Source organism: Colossoma macropomum, unplaced genomic scaffold (genome assembly GCF_904425465.1).
Source record: "Colossoma macropomum unplaced genomic scaffold, Colossoma_macropomum, whole genome shotgun sequence".
Classification (NCBI taxonomy): Eukaryota; Metazoa; Chordata; class Actinopteri; order Characiformes; family Serrasalmidae; genus Colossoma; species Colossoma macropomum.
This window is the reverse complement of record NW_023494784.1, coordinates 30870645-30890728: the sequence shown is the minus strand read 5'-3', so window position 1 is coordinate 30890728 and position 20084 is coordinate 30870645. Positions and strand designations below refer to the sequence as shown.

The following is a 20084-nucleotide window of genomic DNA, read 5'->3' as shown; positions in this document are numbered from 1 at the left end:
ACAACATTACAGACCTGCAAAACAACCCCCTTACCACCCCAACCCTCCCGGTCCCACTGGTCCATCCATCCCTATTTCCTGTACATACTTTATACTATTTACTAAGTAAGATTTAGTGCAAAGAATGACATCTCAAAAATATCTACAACATATGTGGAGCCACAACAGGGCAGTAAAAGAGCCACATGTTGCCGACCCCTGGTCTAAAGCAATGATACAGGTCTATTCTTTTTTGACACTAAGTATTAAGTATTGAACAGTATCATAAAAACAATGACTTTGAGGTGCAGCATTCAGCCAAAAGAACAGCTGAACGTGCACGCTTGTAAACTCAAAAACATGTTTTCAGCCTTGTGCAACCCTCACATGCTTAATTTTGGGGAACGTATACTGAGGCCTTTTGTTAGCACAGTAAACTGCAGCAAGACACATACTGGAATTAAAACACTATTCACAGTGGTCTGATTTGTAATCATTATTTATAATTTACAATTACTCAAATTAGCATTAAACCAGTGTAATGCCAAAGAGCCTGCAGTGCTTGGCCACGACCCAGTAGTTTTTGAAAGGGCTCTGGACTTTTATAAATACTGACAGCACAGTATTTCTCTACAGCATGCCCCCACCCCCTTCACCCTGTCCTTTCCTCTCTTGCCCTCTCACTTGCTTGGTACACTGCTCCTTCTCCATCTTTCAGCCTCCATCTATCCTCTCTCTCTCTCTTTCTCTCCCTTCCCTCGCTCTCTTTTTCTGTCTCAGGCCTCCACTCCACCGTTCTTCTTAGGCTCCATTAATCCTGACCTAGTTGGAAGTCCGTTTTCTCTTGCCTGAGGAGAAGAGAAGACTGCACAATGAAGCTGGGAGACCATTCTCAGAGCCACAGTGTTTTTTGCGTTTTGGTATCGAGAAGAAACAAAAGACAGTCTGAGGTTGGGGGAACAGTACACTGACTCATCTGATCTGTTTCAGTCACCTTAGCTTGCTCTCAGCTTGTTACCTTACACTGCACATGCTCTTCCCCAGAGTTACTTTAAAGTGCTACAAAAGAAAGGATCACAACAATCAAACTGAACAAGCAGCAGAGAAAACTATTTCCCAACAGCGCATTCCCTCCAGTACTCCTGCCCCAGCGGCACTCCCCCTTTCTTGTTTTGCTCTTGTGTGTCGGAGTCTAGTCATTCTGAGCCACCTACATTGCCGCAGCTAAGACAAGCTACATAATCACTTACAGGTGGCAAATCACTGCAAACTGAACAGCAAGGGATGATTATTTGTGGGTGCTGCTGCCAAGTGTGGCATTCTGAAACACACTGAAACATTAGTGATCAGGAGGAGTGGCTGAATGCCTAAGAATATAAAAGGGAAAAAGGGATGGGTGAATAGCTTTGATTAAGAAGGGAACACCTGCAAATTAAGTATCTGTTTAGATACCTGCTTATAAAAGATTACTTTACTACTATTCAGGCCAGTCTGCAGACTGTCTTAACAGGAACCTTTGAAAACAGTTCTCTGGATGTTCCATAATGACAGTAAGTACTCTCCAAGCATGTACTCGAGTGTTTAACTGTCTAACACTCAGGAACCCTCAGACGGTCCACATTTCTGCCTATTCCAGTCCCCAGCACTCTATCACAAACAAATGTGGTGGTCCCCAAGAGCCAGTTTGGCATTAACTATCTTTTCATTTTTCATAATGCACTGAACTATTCTGTTAGTGTTACTTCAAAGCTTAAGCTTAGCCATTTATGACTTTTGAAGGCCCTGAATCAGAAAAGTTTCCTTAAGGAAATTCTGTTGTGAAACTGCATTCATGTTAATTCTAAAATGTGTTTTTTAATTGCAGAGTAAATTCAAACAGTGGTAAAAACAATGCCTTACACTTACGAAATAAAGGTACTGTGCAGCTACATTTTTGTTCATCAAGGTACAAACAAGGTAAATGTTCCCTCAAAGGTACAACAGTGGTTTTAAGGTCCAATTGTGCACCTTAAATAAGTTTTTCCAGGTGAAAAGTACATATTTTTACCTTTTCATAACCTAATGTTTTAAAACAGAACAATAAAATAAAAAGCCTGGAGACGAGACGGGGTGTGTGGAGTCAATACAATTTAGAAAATATAATTTCAATGGATTATGGTACAATTATGTTTCCTGACTAAAGTTACTGAGATGTACCCTTGAGGGTACCACCTCAGTGACAAGATGGGTACTGCCCCAGTAACAGTTTCATACCTTTATTTCTTAGAGTGTAGACCACAAAACACATTTGTCATATCAGGCAAACTGACTGTCAAACATCTACAGGTGAGAAACTGATTCCTTTGCCAGCTACTTAAACTGAGCAGTACTACAAGCAGACAACTCTGGACGCCCTGCTTTATTGTTCCTCATGCACAGCGAGAAGTCAATTCCACTTATGTTCTTTTTATGAGGCAATTACAAATCAATATCGCTGCAGCTGTGAAAGGAGAATGGGAAGCAGCTCAGCAGAGCGCTGGAACAATGCAGTCAAAAACGAGATCAACAAATACAGCCTAAATTATTTTGAATGCACTTAATTTTCAAGTTGTCAGGAAGACATCGGGACCTTTTGGTGCTCAGGTATTGTGGGACCACCTGTTACTTCTGAACCTTATACTAATTACTAGTGTTCTCAAATCCACATAACAAATGACAAAAAATGGCAAACCATTAAAGAGACAGTATAACAAAGCCCCTCTATTTCCCTCCATGTTGTCCCTGAATGTGCCCACACAAAAGGGCCACCAATGCCCACAAAGGAAGCTAACTGCTATCCTTACCTTAAAAGGACAGCTATTCTTCCAGTAGACCTTCTCCTCTGTTTACATTACCAGCCCTGATTTTCCAACCCAGCTGTAGCCAACACATCAGAGTAAAAACATCAGACAGACAGAACCCTAAACCTACTTCAGCCCAATAATCAGACACTCAACAAAAACAATCAAATCACAAGGTTGATGTCTGTATTACAAAACTGTCATGATAGACCCTTTCAGTTTAGTATACCTTCAAGGCAGAGTGAGCAATCTCAATAGCCAGACCAAATAAGGGGGAAAAAATCCAATTCAGCCTACTGTCTTCTGAGCCACCACCTTTCAATCATGAATTTTTTAGCTGTCACACAGCACAACTGCTATAATTACAGCATCCATCATGTTTACTCTGTAATCATTCCCACTTCCACCACCCTTTCTGTGGGCACCAGGAGATGTGCTTACCCTACAAGCAGGGGAGTAGAATCTGTGTCCAGCTTATGTGAAAAGCATGATTTGAAATCAGCAAGTAACAAAGCAGTGGACAAAGCTAGGAAGTCATGTTGTGATGTTTTAGCTCATACACACTATGGATTCTGACTAAATACATTATTCTATGTACTATGAACAGATATTTGGTTGAAAACAACATTAGCTGAAATCAACATAATCACAAAAATGTAATTTTCCCACCGCAGTGAAACTTTCCCTTAGTCATCAGTGCATGTGCTTTAGAATGAAATAGTTCATTAGCTTAAACACATAACAACACAATGTATTGCACTGTATCAAACTGTATTTCAGTGTATCACTTCATATTGTTGTATGGGGCCAGCATGTTTGCTTGCGGTTAATATGTTAACTTGGGGCTAACAAGTTGTGACTAGAGTTAGAGCAGTTAGATCAGCATACTAAAGCGCAGCTTTTGTTTCAGAAATTCTACTTTTATAATGCTGAATGGTGTAATAAACTGAAAATGCAAACATTAACATATTAATGCATAATGCATTTTCAGACACTCTTATTTTTGCTATATCGAAAAATGAATCAAACAATTGGAAACTGGAACGGTTAACAAAGAATTCAAATATTCATGCATACCTCTAGGCCATGGCGCTTTATATGTTCTACAATTACGTTTGCTACGATCTCTGTGGAAAGGATATTCAGAGGTTGTTCAGAAAACTGATGGAACACTGGTGGTACAGAGGAAGGTGGATGTTCAGGTAAGGATGTTAAGAGCACCAGGCGACTGCATGCAGTACCTTTCAAGTGAAATCTGAACATGCTAAATACTTTGTGAAACACCATCTCAAATTAACAAAAACTACTACCAATACTAACAGTTAATGCTCCTAATGTGATTCTTTTCTATTTTTTTCCCAGACCAGAACAGTTTTCCCAGGTTATGCCAGCTAGTACAATGTTATCCAAACTAGGTATTCTGACACTCTCTCACATCTTGCTGTAAGCTAAAAACAACTTGCAACAAGAATTCTGATGTTCTTGATGTGCAGAAATATCATCTGACCTCCATCCCTCAAACGCAGCAGAGATTCCATCAGTCCTGTCTTCCCATTAACAAGTAGAAAGACAACCACCCACCAACAAGTAACAGTCTGTCTTCACACAAATTGTACGGTGTGTCGGGCGGGGGTGTTGAGTTGTACATCGCTTGTTAAATTGGACGAATGCATGTAAAGTCTTTCATAGATCAGGGTGAGGAAGACTAACTGAGCTGTCAGTGCACATGAAGGCTGTCACGTAGACTAAGGCCTCCAGTGACATTCTGACATTCTGATGCAATGAAAAACACTAAATCCAGCTTCACCAGTAAAGTTCAGTCAAATGTCTGCAGAAAACATGTGAATAAAGAAGCTCTATCTAACCAGAGTTAGTGACACTACTTTTTGGAGAAATAAACAGGTTTCATCATAACAAAAACCCCCAGGCTCAGAAATTTCAATAATCTCAAATTAAAAGTGTAAACTCTCCAAGAATTCTTCTCATGGGAGAAAACGTAGCCTCGCTGAACCCACTTATTCATCATGGACTGACCCAACAGGGGATAAATAACCTATACTGCGCTGAGTGAAATATGCATGTGTCATACTGTCTCCATGGTTATCACCCAAACAAACATTGTAGAAAGACCACGCCTTCCCAGAAACACGCTCAGCCCCCTTTAGAGCTCTCTTAACTTCGCACTGATCACAGCAGTCAAACCTGGTTCTAATTACCTGTGGGACTCTGCGTAACACTGGCTAACCAAAAGCAGCTGGAAGGGGCTGGAATAGGAGGACTGCCCCACATACAGAGTGCAACAGGCTGATGTTGCACATCACTCAATGGCATGCACACCAACACACACATCACTGGGAGAGGTTGCTGTCATTGCTGATGTGTCTACTATGATCCAACTCAAGGGACAAGGAGTAACTGGAAATGCACAGCCGTCACAGAACATAACAGCGCTAAAACATTAGTAGGTATTTGTAAGGTATTTGAATTGTATACAAGATGAAGCAATAGACAATTTGTAAAAGCAGCTTAAAACAGTGGTGTTTGAGACCACTTCAACAATAAACAACAGTTCCTATCTGAATTGGTGGGTTTATTGTTCTATTACTCACTACGCTGCAATCTAAACCATGTCTGTGAAGGCCTTAAAAACAGTTAAAAAAAGGATACTCACTTCATTCAAACACACAACAGCAGACAATAAACTAATGAATGAACTTCAGTCAGTGCTCCATTTCTCCTCAATGTGTGATACGCAGAGGGGACTGGAATAAAACCACACTCAATCATAGCCTTTTTCTCCAATGGAGCTTTTTGTACAAATAATAATAAACTTAAGAGATGCACTGAAATTTCAGCCAAATTTCAGCCAAAAGTAGCACTTTCAGTTTTCAGCCGAAAAAGAGAAATAAGTATGAATATTTAGACTGAAAAACACAAAAATGAAATAGGCCAACAGCAAAATATAACACTTTACAAATCATTTTAAATGGTAAGGAAAATGAGAAATAGTGATAAAAACTGATGTTTGTTTGCATTCCGCAAAGCTGAAAGCCTCTTGCTCATCAGCGTCTCATCTGAAATATACATTCCACCTTAAACTGACAGAAATCAAAATAAGAAGCTGGCAAATACAAAGCTGACTTCAACCTCATGCTTTCCTGCAGCAGTCTTCACAGAGGCATTGCAACAGCAGAGCAACACTGAAATTGTCGGCTGTGTGAAACCACTTCACAGTTTCTAGGAGAGACAAGCACTTTGTCGTCATTGTTTACGTTGAGTATCAGGAGGAGGTACAATGCCTAAAAAGTTCTCCATTACAAGTATGATACCACTTGAAAACACAATATCCCTCTTGAGACACAGCATACAACAAAATAACAGTGATAACAAAATAACAAAATAAAGTCCCCGCTAGAACACCAACACCACTGGTAGCCTCAAATGACTGTGCCGAAGTGCAAATTATTATACTATAAATTAAAAGCATTGGATTTTGTGGCACATATACTGTAGTTAAATTATTTGTCAGCTTTTTTTAGTTTTCGAACTAGTGCATCCTGAAAATTGGTTTCGACCTTGGCCAACAATGTTGGTCTATCACTAAAACAGCTAAATCCTAACTACTAGAAGACATGTTTACCACACACTGGACGTTGTAGAACATCCTGCTCTCAGACTTGCAGTCTCTCTCGTACAAACACTTGCAGCGTAAAAGCAAATTCCTAAATATCGATACAGTCGTAAGTGCATCAATACAAGCATTGCCACAAGCCTATCCACTGTATGGACATTTTGAATGCAGCCATACTCACCTCAGAAATATACTAGATTATTCCATAACTTCCTCCACGTTAAGATCAGATAAACTGTGTAACTTGTTTAAGATATATGATGCTAATTGGACTTCCACTGATTGATCCATCCATGATGGATTTATAATTAAGCTATATCCGACTGGTCCAGTCACTCTAAATCTCAGTAATCAAAACACAACTTGTGTGAGAGGCAAAGTTACACACTGCTAATCAATACAACATCCTTCTTTCTCACTTCTACATTTTTCTCCTCTTCTCTTTGTTGTTCTGAGGTTCCGGCTGTACGTTTAAGGTGCTGAAGGAGGTTTGGATGGGGCGATGGTCATGGCACAGGAAGCTAATCCCTCTGTCTGAGCTCTTCTTACTGTCTGTCACTCTGTGTGCGTGGGTCAGTTAAACATATTGTAATGGATAGTTCTGCTATGATTCTGTGGGAATGTCAGACATGGGAGCTATGAGTTTATAATGAGACCAACTAAACAGTCACCTAAGGATTTAAACTGAGAATGTCTCAAAATTCATGCAGTATGTAGTAAGAGTCAATACATCATCTCAGAGTCTCTATTTACTGTGTCTTTTTTGTTGTTTTTTTATAAAGCAGTACAGATTTTTTTTCAATGCCACTAAAACTGACAATTTAAAACATTCCACCCCTTTTAGGTCTATAGTCTAAATATTTAAAGGCTGGACTCTAGTCTACAGAATTATTTCCCCTTAAACACACAGGGAACTTGAGGAGACTAAGAGGAGGCAACAATTTTAGTTTAGGACTTTTTGCTCAACAATAGTTGAATAATAGTTGAATAATAGTTGAATAATATCATTAATATTTATCACAAAAAACGAACAAAAAAACACAATTGCTATTATTTATTTTCAATAGTAATTAGTAGAAGTATAACATTGCAGCATAACACAAAACTTGACGATCACTCTATTAAGCATGTTATCTAATAATCAGCACCAATCAACAACTCACTCCTGCACTCCTCCTGCCCACCAGCTCTAGTGTCGTAAGTAACTTGTGAAGCAACATGATCACAGTCATCATTTTTCTTCATTCATATTTTGTTCAAAAATCATGAGAATCTCAGATCATGAACCCAGAATCATTAATCAAATGGACTGACAGCCAGAGTAAGCGTTAATAATTAATCACACCAGACATGGTTTAACTGCTGTAACCTACTATGCTACCATGTAGTGAAAAGAGGCTGTGATCTACCCTTCATTATGAAAGCCAATCTGAAGGTTATCTACCTTGGAAGCTTTTTTGGTTGTAAAAGAGATTTTAATTACAGATAACAGGGTATAATACATTTCTCAAATATAGCTGTATGACTAGGGCTGGTAGATTCTAAAAAATTCTCAAGGTGACTCCAACTCCAATTCCAGGTTGATTCCACACAGTAGTTTTTTCATTTCTCAATTTCAAAAATCAAGACATAGGGAATGGCATCCAGCACAATAAAAAGCACTACATTAATTACAGTCTTAAATATACCATTATGATTTATATTATGAATGACAAGCGATCTTGATAATTAACTTCATGTGCCACCACCTCAGTTGTTCTTCAGGGACACAATACGTTTGCTTAAATATATGACCTATTAGTACTTAGCAAGGCAATCTGGAGTGCTATCTCAAGCAAAGTTAACTTGGCTGACTAACGGGATAGATAACTGTCAAGGCTGTTTGATTGTTAGCCACTTTTTGTTTTTACATTTTACATTTTCCTTTTTGATGAATGTGCTGTAGAAAGATGCATTTTCCAGACCAGCTGTTTCGAGAGTGTCAGCAGAATATCTCACACTACCTGTGGGCAAACTTTACTTTCACTGTGTTGACTCTCGATTCCCAAAAGCCTGGAAACAGAGAAGACTCTTGTTGGGATCTCTATGTATGATGCAAAGTCTACAATGGCATGGACTGCTCCACTGGATTAGGCCTAACAGTTGTTTTCTAATTTATAGCAAACAGTTAAAAGTCAATTGTGTGATGATTTCAACAAACAAGCTGTAAAACATTTATTGGTAGACATCACATTTTCAGATAAGCAATGTTTTCAAGACTTTGTTTCTTTTTCTTTGCAGTATGCAAAGTGTGTTCTTTTCTCATTTTGAACACTTTTGGGTAGTTTGCACTACATTTCAGCAATGCTATCCTTGCAGCAACTGCACGCCTTGTATTAGTCATCAAATCATGTTTTAAGAATCACAATTAGCTTTTGGGTATGTGACAAAAACCTCACTAAAGCCCCCTGAGGACTTACCCACTGGGAGCAACCTTCGCCTCCCAAAAACAATGGCAGGGCCATAAAGGGGACACTAAAGATATGATGACTGAACAGTTCCAAAGCATGAAAGAAAGCTTTTTACAACAAGAGCTCAGGGGACGCAGCATGGTGCAGCTGGTACTACCTCATCTCTGAAGAATCAAAGAATGAGCAAAGACTTGAGAAGAACATCAGAGCAGTGGAGTGACTTCAAAAAATATTCTAATACGGGGGAAAAAATGAACACATTACTCGTATCTTAACATTTACTGTTCAGACACATATACAGGCTCTTTTTCGTGGCTATACACAAATACTGGGGACAAATATGTATAACCTCCAGAATGCAAATTATCATCAGTACCCAAAAAACCCACAAACAGACAATCTAGCCAGCCATAGAGCACAAGACATCTTGCCCATGTTCAGATTAGGATAAACTTCCACTAGTCCAGCTAGACATCATAACAACCCTGGGATTAAATGGCCATATGCCATAAGGGCTTTCGTTGGTGTCATGGCAGAATTTCTGCTCCAGCGTTTAAGATCAGGTTTCAGGTACCAGGTTGGTCACTGTAACTCTGCATTCCCTTCACTGATGTCAGAAATGGAAGTTGACACATGCCTGGGGTTCAAGGGATGCGGGAATGCAAGATGTTCAAGGACATGCTTCCCAAAAGAGGAGGGCAATGTGACAACCCTGTGCCCTCTGTCTTTCATAACAGCGGACTTCACGTCCCCCCAAGTCTGAAAAGCCTGGGCTGCAGAGGGAAAACAGGTTTGTTACTGCCATCCTGCTTTCACTGTGATACGTCTTTTACCGCTGAACACTAGCTGGTTTGAGGTTATAGCGGTTCATGCATCTGCCAAAACAGCTGTATGTTTTCATCCAGGTCAGAGCCCACCTGATCATTTTTTTGTCATTTTTATGTATTTATAATTTTTTATTTATTTTTATTTCATTTTAATTTTTAAAATAGACCCAGTTTAACCTGAGGTTCTCCGCGTCAGCTGCCCACCGCTCACCTCCTAGATCTTAATACCAGCAATGGTCAAAACCTCAGTATACAAAAAAGAGCAAGCACCGTCTGTCTTATTCTGTGTCTTAACAGTTGCGCAACAACAGTTAATTGGAGATTATACTCTGTCTTAAATAATATCTGCACTCTAACAAGTTGCTTAAATCATGCAAACAGTCTAAGTTAGCCAGCTAACGTTAGCGGGACCTGTAAGAACACCTCCAGTCAGTCTGCTCGCTGTGAAACGCGACAAGACCCACGACCATTTATCCAGTGCTCCACAAACGTAACGCCCACACAAAGTCGCTGAATCGAAACCACCACAGCACTACCAGCAGCGCTACTAATAACACTGAAGTTTAAACTTTCTCGGTGACAACAATGCGCAGTACTCGCCTGCACGAAAGCTAAAGTAATGCCTCAGGTCAGTTACTCCACTCAAGCAGGCGAGATGAGCGGCTGGGCTGCGTTCCGATATACGCACTTGCGTTCTAACTACAACGCATTGCCAGTGGACAGAACTCCGGCAGCTCCAGGCTTCTACGCACTAGCCAGGCATTCTAATGAGAAAACAAGGACGCACATTGGAGCGCAGCCTTGAATAACAGAACGGTAGTGTAGCTAGCTGCTAGTAGGCTAACTAGCCATTCCCAGCCCACAGACTCGACTTCGCTAAGTTTAAAAACACTTTATAACACCGTTCGCCCGGTTACCTGCACGTAGTTGCTCTCGCAGTATTCGGCGACTCTTTCGAGATTAGTGAAACTGTCCAGTAACGCTCTCCGCCCCGCAGGAATCTCTTCCTCCAAGAGCATCTGTAGCTCCGCCATCTTTTGACTTACATCTTTTTTCACAACTGACGATGCGATGCGCTCCGCTTCTCTCTCTCTCTCTCTCTCTCTCTCTCTCTCTCTCTCTCTCTCTCTCTCATCCAAAATGTATTGTAACTTCATTCATTTTTATAATATAAAATTTAGCTTAAAATATTAAAATGAAAAGTATTACATGGTCATTAAAAGCAATAATTAATTAAGTGATCTTTTAAAATAAGTATAAATTAATTTACCACGTTTACCTTGTGTTTTACAAATGTTCATATGCAAACACAAATTCAATTTTTGTAACAACGTTAGTTAGCATAAATAACTTTGAAGCAACAAAAAAAGTTTTTTTTTTTATTTCTGTGTAACATAATTAATTTGTCAAAACCTCACTATATAATAAAAGTATGTTTGTGTATTTGCTTGTTTCCTTGTTTGTTTGCATTTCACTTTTGCCCAGCTCTGCAATTTGATATAATCAATTTGAAATACTTCTGAAGTAAACGAAACTTATTATAAGTTTATTATTATTAGTTATTATTTGTGTTAAATAATGAATTTGTGCTTGTTTGCAGTGCAGTTTATCACACTAAATTGCATAACTGGCTCATGCTGCATGAAAGTCCTCCCTGAAGTTGATGTTACTAGTATAATGGTCATTCTTAATGGATTTAACTGAAAAATGTTACTGATATAATGGTCATTCTCTACTGCTTATCTGATATAATGTTACTGATATAATGGTCATTCTTTACTGCTTATCTGATATAATGTTACTGATATGATGGTCATTCTTTACTGATTTAACTGATATAATGTTACTGATATAATGGTCATTCTTTACAGATTTAACTGATATAATGTTACACATATAATAGTCATTCTTAACGGATTTAACTGATATAATGTTACTGATATAATAGTCATTCTTAACGGATTTAACTGATATAATGTTACAGATATAATGGTCATTCTTAACGGATTTAACTGATATAATGTTACAGATATAATGGTCATTCTTAACGGATTTAACTGATATAATGTTACTGATATAATAGTCATTCTTAACGGATTTAACTGATATAATGTTACAGATATAATGGTCATTCTTTACTGATTTAACTGATATAATGTTACAGATATAATGGTCATTCTTTACTGATTTAACTGATATAATGTTACAGATATAATGGTCATTCTTTACTGATTTAACTGATATAATGTTACAGATATAATGGTCATTCTTTACTGATTTAACTGATATAATGTTACAGATATAATGGTCATTCTTCACATCTAATTCTACATTCTTTATGATAATCTCTAAAATAGGAGACGGTAGAAGATAATTAAAATAAGCAGTGGTACACAACTAATTCTCCGACAAGCCATCATATTATTTTCAGAGAAAAGGAGGAGGGCCAGAAAAAAGAAATTACGCATAAACCGTGCTTAGATCTAGACTATAGTTAGCAATCTAGCCCCTTGGTATTCTTTCTCTCTGGCACAAAATCTCCTCTTTTCAGAACGCTTGTCGGCCTCCAGTGGCAAAAGCGCTCTGCTTTGGATGTAGCAGTTTATGTCTCTCCTCCCTCTCTCTACTTCTTTGATCAGTTTGTAAAGTTGTAGGCTTTAGCATTCAGTATCCCTTTACAAATTCATAAAAATGTATGAGCTAAAATGTATGAGCTATTTTTTTTTAAAACACTTTTGCTGTACTTTGGGATCCATGGTGAACACAAAATAATGGAAATCTCTGATAAAAAAGAAATCTTAAACCATATTATACCTTCAAATAAAGATTTTTCACTCAAATACAGAAAAAATAGTTATTATTTTATTACCAACACAAATATGTTGCAGCTGTGCAACATTCTGAAGCAAATATTAGAAGCTCAAACATCAACATTATGAGAAGACATTTTAAAATAAGAAAAATCCAAGTAAGAAAAAGCAGTGATGGAAAGTTGCACTGAAACTCATTCAGTGTTATTAGACTTCAGACAGGAGACAATCTTAGATTTTACTCTGTTGTAATACCATGACCACTCACAGGGGGTCATTAGAAACCAATATGTGATCACCACTGTTTTTGTAAGTGCAGGATGTAATGTTTATACTGATGTAATTCTGATGTGTATTCTGCTTGTGTGCGATGCTGTGTGGGTGCTGTGACAATAGCGTCTGAGGTTTAGGCGGGAATTTCAGATTTGTCCTCATGTCGTGGATACTCGTCCACTTCCATTCCCATTAAAAATTCTGTGAAAAAGGGACAGGAGAATATGATTATGTTAGAGAATATTATAACCAAAAGCTTCAGAGCTCCATATACATACACACACACATCTTACCCTCTGTGTAGTCCATGTCTGGTCTGGTGGAGACGAAGATCCAGGCCAGTCCAACCAGTAAAGCTACAACCAGATTCACCACAATCCAGGGCTGCAGGATCTGATGTTCAGAGCCCGGAGGCCTGCAACAAAAACATGTACACGTGTATGTGTGTATGTACGAATGTGTGTGTGTATATATATATATATATATATATGTATATATATATATATATATATATATATATATATATATATATGAGCGCACCACATACACACAATACTGTGCAAAAAGTTAAGTACTAATACCCAGTCAAAAGTACATTGTGTATATCATTATATGCAGATAGCATTTCTGAAGTGTATATTTTAGACAATCGACCTGCATAAAGAAGGTCAAACCATGCTAGACCTGTTAGACCACCAAAACTGTCACCATAGACAAGTAGTATTTAAAGCTTTCATTTTTGACAGAGAGAAAATCAAGCTCCACTCTTGCTTCAGATCTAAAAATCCACAGGTGTTTCTGTCCATCCTTCCACTGTGAGAAGACAATGCAACACTGTGAGTCTAAAAGGATGTGTAGCTGTTGCTGAGAAAAAGAAATAGATGACAAAGAAGGAAATTTACAAATCAAACATTTTCAAATACTTGAATTATTTGGATCGTGAGAAGCAAAAAATGCAACCAGCTTCCTAGACTGAACTTTGGAGGTGTGGAAAATATCCCAGCAGATTTCTTTGAAAAAATCAAAGCTAGTCTCCTGAAAAGAATGGAAGCTATAATGAAAGCAAAGGGTGGACACACTACTTACTGAAAAAAAAATGATATTATATTTAGTTATTGAGGTTTCTGTGTAGGCGCAGTGGGTAGCGCTGTCGCCTCACAGCAAGAAGGGCCTGGGTTCGATTCCCGGCCAGGTGACCAGGGTCCTTTCTGTGTGGAGTTTGCATGTTCTCCCCGTGTCTGCATCGGTTTCCTCCCACAGTCCAAAAACATGCAGTCAGGCTGATTGGACATGCTAAATTGCCCCTAGGTGTGAATGTGTATGTCTGTCTGTCTGCCCTGCGATGGACTGGCGACCTGTCCAGGGTGTATCCTGCCTTCTGCCCAATGACAGCTGGGATAGGCTCCGGCACCCCACCGTGACCCAGAAGGATGAGCGGTTTAGATAATGGATGGTTTCTGTGTAATTTTCTGTTAAATATATTTTTTCTGCATTTTTTCCTGGGACTGAAAAAAGAATGCTTTGTACTGAATTTCTGTTTTGACTGGGAATTAAGCAAATGAAAGTGTGGTCTCTGATTTTTGCATAGTACTGAAGGATGAAGGAATGATAGGCTCACCATAGTGTCTCGTTGGCAGTAGGGTACAAGTTTATGCGGTCACTGGTCATCTGCTGACTGAGAGATAAAATAAGAGCTGCAAAGTACACTGGAAACACAAAAAGCACAAATTCACACAGAAATTGCCTTGTAGCTCATATCTTACAGGCATTATTGACAGGCTTATTACTCATTTTAACTCACAGAATGAAGCGAGTGCTGCTGGGTCGAGTGTGAGAAACCCTCGCAGAGCCATGGAAGCCTTGGCCAGATTCACCCTACAGAGAAGAGTGTACAAATCAGAAAACGTCACTCAAGATATCCTTTTATTGAAGGTTTAGCTATATTGTTACCAATGTTAACGTTAGTGAGTTGTGTAGTGAATAATGCCAGCTCTCACATTTTCAGTTTTAAATGTAATACATTTAATAATCAGTGACCATTCCACTGAAGAAATGGCATAGGAAGGTGTAGACTCCACTGGCCCTACAAGTCTGCTGCTGCAAATAACTGGTCACATCTAATGAGCATATATACCTGTCAAAGGCAGACACAGTACTAATAGCCAGCAGTAGGTAGAGTAGAGACTGGGCGGGGTAAGCTAAGCTGTGGTACTGCTGTAGCAGGTTGGGCAGTGTGGTCAGCTGCTCTCCAGCCAGAACATAAACAACAATAATATTCCATACAGCGTAGCCTGCCAGAAAGCCATGCGAGAAGAGCCCAATGATCCTACAGGGGCAAACAGAGATACCCAGTGTAATGCATGATGGTCAATATAATGGATTTATGATTCACTGGCAGGTTTAGATGACATGACTGAACTGAAATTAATCACTGATTTAACATAGCTTAGCATATTTGATTCTCCTAACTGTGAAATGCTGGTTTAACAGAGAACTGAAAAATGTAAAGGGGAATTCTGCCAATCATGCGTGCATAATTAAATCATTAAGTTGTAAACAAAGTCATTCGGGTGATTTGATGTGAAATGCTCCATCCTAGAGAAACATACCGAATCAGAATTGTTCACACCAGTGGTGATAGGAACCAGACATCTGAAGCGTTTGAAACTCGCTCACAGAAAGCTAATATGCACAAAATAGTTACAAATATGTTGCCTGATGCCTCAGACATTATCAAAAGTTTTGAGAAAAGTTTTTGGCCTAAAATTTATTTTTAAAAAATACATTCTTGGCAGAAATATGTATACAGAACATTGTAAGTCAAAACAGTCTCCAAAGAAAACGTACTGTTTCCTAACGTTTTCAAACTCAGAAGACATGTAAATTCACCAATGCTAAAAATAAAATTGGCTATATTTGTGTCATAGGCATAGCAACCGCTGGTTCCCATCACCACCAAAAAACACCTACAAAACACTATCTCAACCACTCAATTATGTAGAAATAAAAAAAAACTGGTGTAATTCCACTTTACACCTTAAGAGCCTGTATGTGATTCACAAAACTACATAACGTACATGTCAGTTTCATAGTAGCTACAAAATCCTTCAGAGTAACATTAATACTGATGAAATTTTGTGAAGGTACAATTTGGATTAACATTTAAAAGTTTTCATTAGAAAAAGAATTATTAATTAATAAATTTAATTATTTATTTATTTAATATTATTTATTATTTTTTCTATTGCTTTGTTAAAAGTCAGTAATCATATGTGATAAAACTGAATATGACAAATTAAGCAATAAAAAACTCTTTTTAGCGAAATGGTTTTATGTACTTCTTCAGACAACATATTGACCAATTGAAATGTAAAGATACAGGCAGTAATTGCTAAAGGGATTTACTAAAACAGTTAATAGTTAATGTGATTCTGACTTAGAGATTGAAGTCTTTTTGTGGCTTCTTGTTCTTCATCTCACCTGAAGCCACTGTGAACTCTCATGGCCACGTCCCGTGTGTTCCAAATGGGTCTCACTTCCATGAACTCTTCCAGTTGCTCACGGGTCAGGTCCAGACGATCTCTCGCCTGAAACCGTCCTGCACACAGAGAACAGTCATATGATGCAAACACACAACACAGCCTTTACCACAAGTGTTTTACTGATACTAGCATTAGGGAAAGATTATTGTGTATGTTACACTATTAAAAATAAAGATTTCTAAATAGTTCTTGGCTCATGTATAGAATCTTGGAATCTTGGTGTAGAATCTTCACATTTTGTAGGGGTTTTAAAAATGTTACTGCGTTCCAGCCTAAAACCAGAGTTTAATAGGTTATTTGTCACATTATGCAAATTTCTGTAATGCAGCATTTTGTTCCTGAGCCTAACAGAGTTCACAGTTCTGTGTCATTTTCATGTTTTCCTTCATTAATTTTCTACATCACCCAGAATTCACTCTAGGGACTAAGGCAGCGCTGTAGACACCAGAAGGTATGATAACAACGGATGCGTCCTTCTAAGAATATAGGCTTTTCATAGCAAGCCATGATGGACAAATAAAATAGGGATTGTACACCCTAATCCTTATTTTATGAGAAATGGCCAATTTCTTCCTTAAATGTGATCAGCACTTACGGCTTCTCTCCACAAACACTTTGCTGAGAGGCTGGCTGTGGCCCAGTGGGGCAGAGAACAGAGAGCGATGAGAGATAGGAGTGTGTGCGTCAGTGACGATGTCGTCCTCTTCCACGCCCAGTTCATTGGTGTACTGGTTCTCTGTTATCTTAGCCTTTCTGCAGAGAGGAGAATTCCATCATAGTCTTTTCATGAAGTGCTAGATTCAGTTCTCTCACAATAATGATCTGCTCTAACTCCTCGTCCACTCTTACCGCTTCCTTTTGCTTTTCCTAGGGACTCCCTCTACATCTATTTGTGCCTCTCGTGCGTCCCCATTCGCGAGGTCTTGCTGCTCACCTTCCATGTCTATGAAGAAAGGAAATCATTAAAATTGATGATTGACTAAGCAAAAAAGAGATATATAGTGTCCATTTTAACTGATTACCAAAAGTATGTGTCTTCTTTTTCTTCTTCTTCCTCTGTGGTGGGATGTCCTGAGGCTCAGGGGTCAGAGTGTCCCTGTTTTCTGACTCCATATGACTGGCCAGGCCTTCCATTTCAAGAGCAGGCTCTGTTCCTGCTGGACGGATCAGTGATATGAACAGAATACAGGAAGACGTAAACTGTACCTCAGACATCTGGTAGTAACTCCATACTGAACAAATAAGTGACAATATCAACTCGACCGATCACTAGCAAAACCCTGATATGATGGGGATGCTAAAAGTTCTCACCATCTGGATCTTCCATGTCATTGATCTCCTTCTTAACCTTTCTCTTCTTGGGTTTGGCAATGGGCATCTCATCTGGGTAGAGGGCAGAAGGAGGACAAATTACTATGCTAAGAGCTGCTCCCTTTACCTGCTCCTACCTGCCTAAGTAATTAGGGGTTCAAATACGATTAAGTAGTTAAGATAAAATTAGGGAAGTAATGAGGTAAAATGAAGTAAGTCACTGAAGTATGTATAGAGATAAAGAAAAATAGAAATGACTGGATTTGGATTTAAATAAAGTCACCACCTTTTTAAGTGTTAGATATTTAATAACGAGTCTCTTTTACTCACCTCCAGCTTCTTGGCTTCACCATCATGTTTGTAAAATCATGGAGGAATAATAATGAACAGAGAACGAAATAAACAGTAAAGGTCAGTTTCTTAGCCAAGGTGTGTATAATGTAGATGCTTAGGAAAACCAGCATTTATAAGCTGTTAAGGATAATGACCATGTTACTCTTTATAATTGTGTATACCTCTTTAAAGGCTTCTAAGGGACACAATTCTAAAGATACTCAGGTTAACAATTTATCACTTGATTACAATTCACTTAAGTATTTAAAATAAATCACTTAAATGGATTATCAGTTTTCATGCCACAGCATAACTTTTACAGAACAAGTGAACCCACATATGTCAAATTCAGTATAATGAAATGCACAGAATATCTTGTGGTAGAGCTGAAGTCATGAAATATTGTATTGTTATACTTTAAAGGAACATCTAACAGTAGACATTTTTTATCTGCAATCATGTCTGAGTTTTCCATTGCACTGTTAAAATATTAGCAGTCCTCTGTGGCCAAAAGAACTGAATTTCATGTGATAAATTAAGTGTTAAATCCTAATTTTTTAGAAAAGTGGTTTGACCAATTTAAAACTTTTTTCAGATTTGTACTCAGGCTAACTCAGACAACATGTGGACCAAAGGAAAATTAAACATTTAAGATATGGTCATAAATGGGTTAATTTATTTATTACCTGCTTCAAGAAAACTACAAGATGCAATGATGTTGCTGGGATCATGAGGTATTCTTACATATTAGCATGTCTCCTTAAAATGTCTAAAACAAGGGTGCCCAAAGTGTGACCTGCAAAGACATTTGCCCTACCTCCCTAATCAACTGTGAGAAACAAAATTATTTTTCTTAACAAAACCTTTAATATAACATTTAAAAAAAATCATAAGTCTTAATATCACACATTATGAAAGCACACTTACTTTTCACTTTTTTCAACACATCCCAGCAATGTGCGAAAGCGTAAGGCTAACAAACAGGTAGGTTTTTGCCCTTGGCCCACCACTAACATCACACTTTGGCCTCTCAAAGCAGAAAGTTTGAAAGTACAAATATTTAAATACTTAATATAAATGTTTGTTCTTTTTTAGTTGCAGATATTTTTGAAGAAACTGACCTTTGCATTGGAGGCACTCCACGCTGACAGACAAAAAGAGAAGAGACAGAGTAACCCGATGAAAGGTGACCAAAATGAATTCAGTAGGTTGCAGTCACAGTTATGATTTAGGCCATCATCACATTGTAGGGATCCAAAGCAGAGCAGAAATATTCTCTACAGTCTTCAGGTTTCACAAGTAAGCTGACGAGATCACAATCCAATCATGTCACCTGATGACACCTCCAAACACGCTTGCCAGCAGCATGCGTGATTAAACCCATTACATGCTGTACGTGATAGTAACCCTGACTAACTACAATGAAATACACTGTGTATACAGTATGGTCTGAACAAACTACCAAGAGCTATTATTTTTATTCAAATTCTATTTCACAGACCAGATTCACTAATATTTAGTGAAAATATCTCAATATGTAGTACATCTACCGTTTGCCATCCAAGCTCACTGACTCTACAGGTTCCTGCAAACGTTCCCCTTGCTTCCAAAGATTAATTCAATGGGATTGTGGTCTGGACTAAAAAGGTAATTTGTCTCAGTTTTAAATAATAATGAATAATGATGAGCATCAACTGAATTTATTTGCAATATCTTTTGGTAAATGATGAAATAAAAACAGTTCTTGACAGTGAATTCAGGGTTTCAGACCCTACTGTAGGAGCAATTTGTATCATACAGCTTATTCCTGTGGAGGTGTAGTCTTTAAGATAACCAGATTATAAAGACAACAAGGTAACCCGAAGCCAACCCTTGGTAATCCGGAAGGGCAATTTAACAAAAGGTGGCAAGTTAGAGGAAAGATAGTGTAACAGGACTTGTGACATACATAGACTCAGTTCTTCTTTTTTTCTGAGCCAAAGAGAATCTAGAAGTTTGTAAATCTTTTAAATTATGAAGAATATTCAGCTAAATACTGAGTTTCTCAAGTCATACTTTCATACTAGCTTCCTACAGCTCTTAGATGAGTCTCAGTGTCTGCATATTCCT

At 38.3% G+C, this 20084-nt stretch overlaps 2 protein-coding genes across 5 annotated transcripts in view; both read right to left on the bottom strand.

Moving 5' to 3' along the window:
• abi2a (abl-interactor 2a) overlaps positions 1 to 10788 on the bottom strand; it is a 40631-nt gene extending 29843 nt beyond the window's left edge. For all 4 annotated transcript variants that reach the window (XM_036568271.1, XM_036568278.1, XM_036568286.1 and 1 more), the window contains exon 1: positions 10624 to 10788. In XM_036568271.1, the coding sequence (XP_036424164.1) occupies positions 10624 to 10740 (117 nt within the window). In that variant the 5' untranslated portion in view covers positions 10741 to 10788. The remainder of the gene's footprint in view (positions 1 to 10623) is intronic.
• Positions 10789 to 12884: 2096 nt separating this feature from the next.
• On the bottom strand, positions 12885 to 17709 carry tmem237a (transmembrane protein 237a). Its single transcript, XM_036573950.1, has 10 exons — positions 17643 to 17709; positions 17354 to 17488; positions 17181 to 17274; positions 16927 to 17084; positions 16270 to 16387; positions 14924 to 15115; positions 14591 to 14664; positions 14408 to 14495; positions 13083 to 13204; positions 12885 to 12990 (listed from the first exon to the last, which is right to left on the bottom strand). Exons 1-10 carry the CDS (start codon positions 17707 to 17709, stop codon positions 12923 to 12925), a joined length of 1116 nt encoding a protein of 371 aa, XP_036429843.1. The 3' UTR covers positions 12885 to 12922.
• Positions 17710 to 20084: the final 2375 nt, after the last annotated feature.

Excerpts from the sequence above, each read along its gene's own strand:
- tmem237a (XM_036573950.1), bottom strand. The coding sequence starts at position 17,709 with ATGCCCATTGCCAAACCCAAGAAGAGAAAGGTTAAGAAGGAGATCAAT. Across the intron at positions 17,275-17,353 it reads AAAGAAGACACATACTTTTG|ACATGGAAGGTGAGCAGCAA; the intron begins GTAATCAGTTAA and ends CTTTCTTCATAG. Across the intron at positions 14,665-14,923 it reads ACTGTGTCTGCCTTTGACAG|GGTGAATCTGGCCAAGGCTT; the intron begins GTATATATGCTC and ends TCTTCTCTGTAG.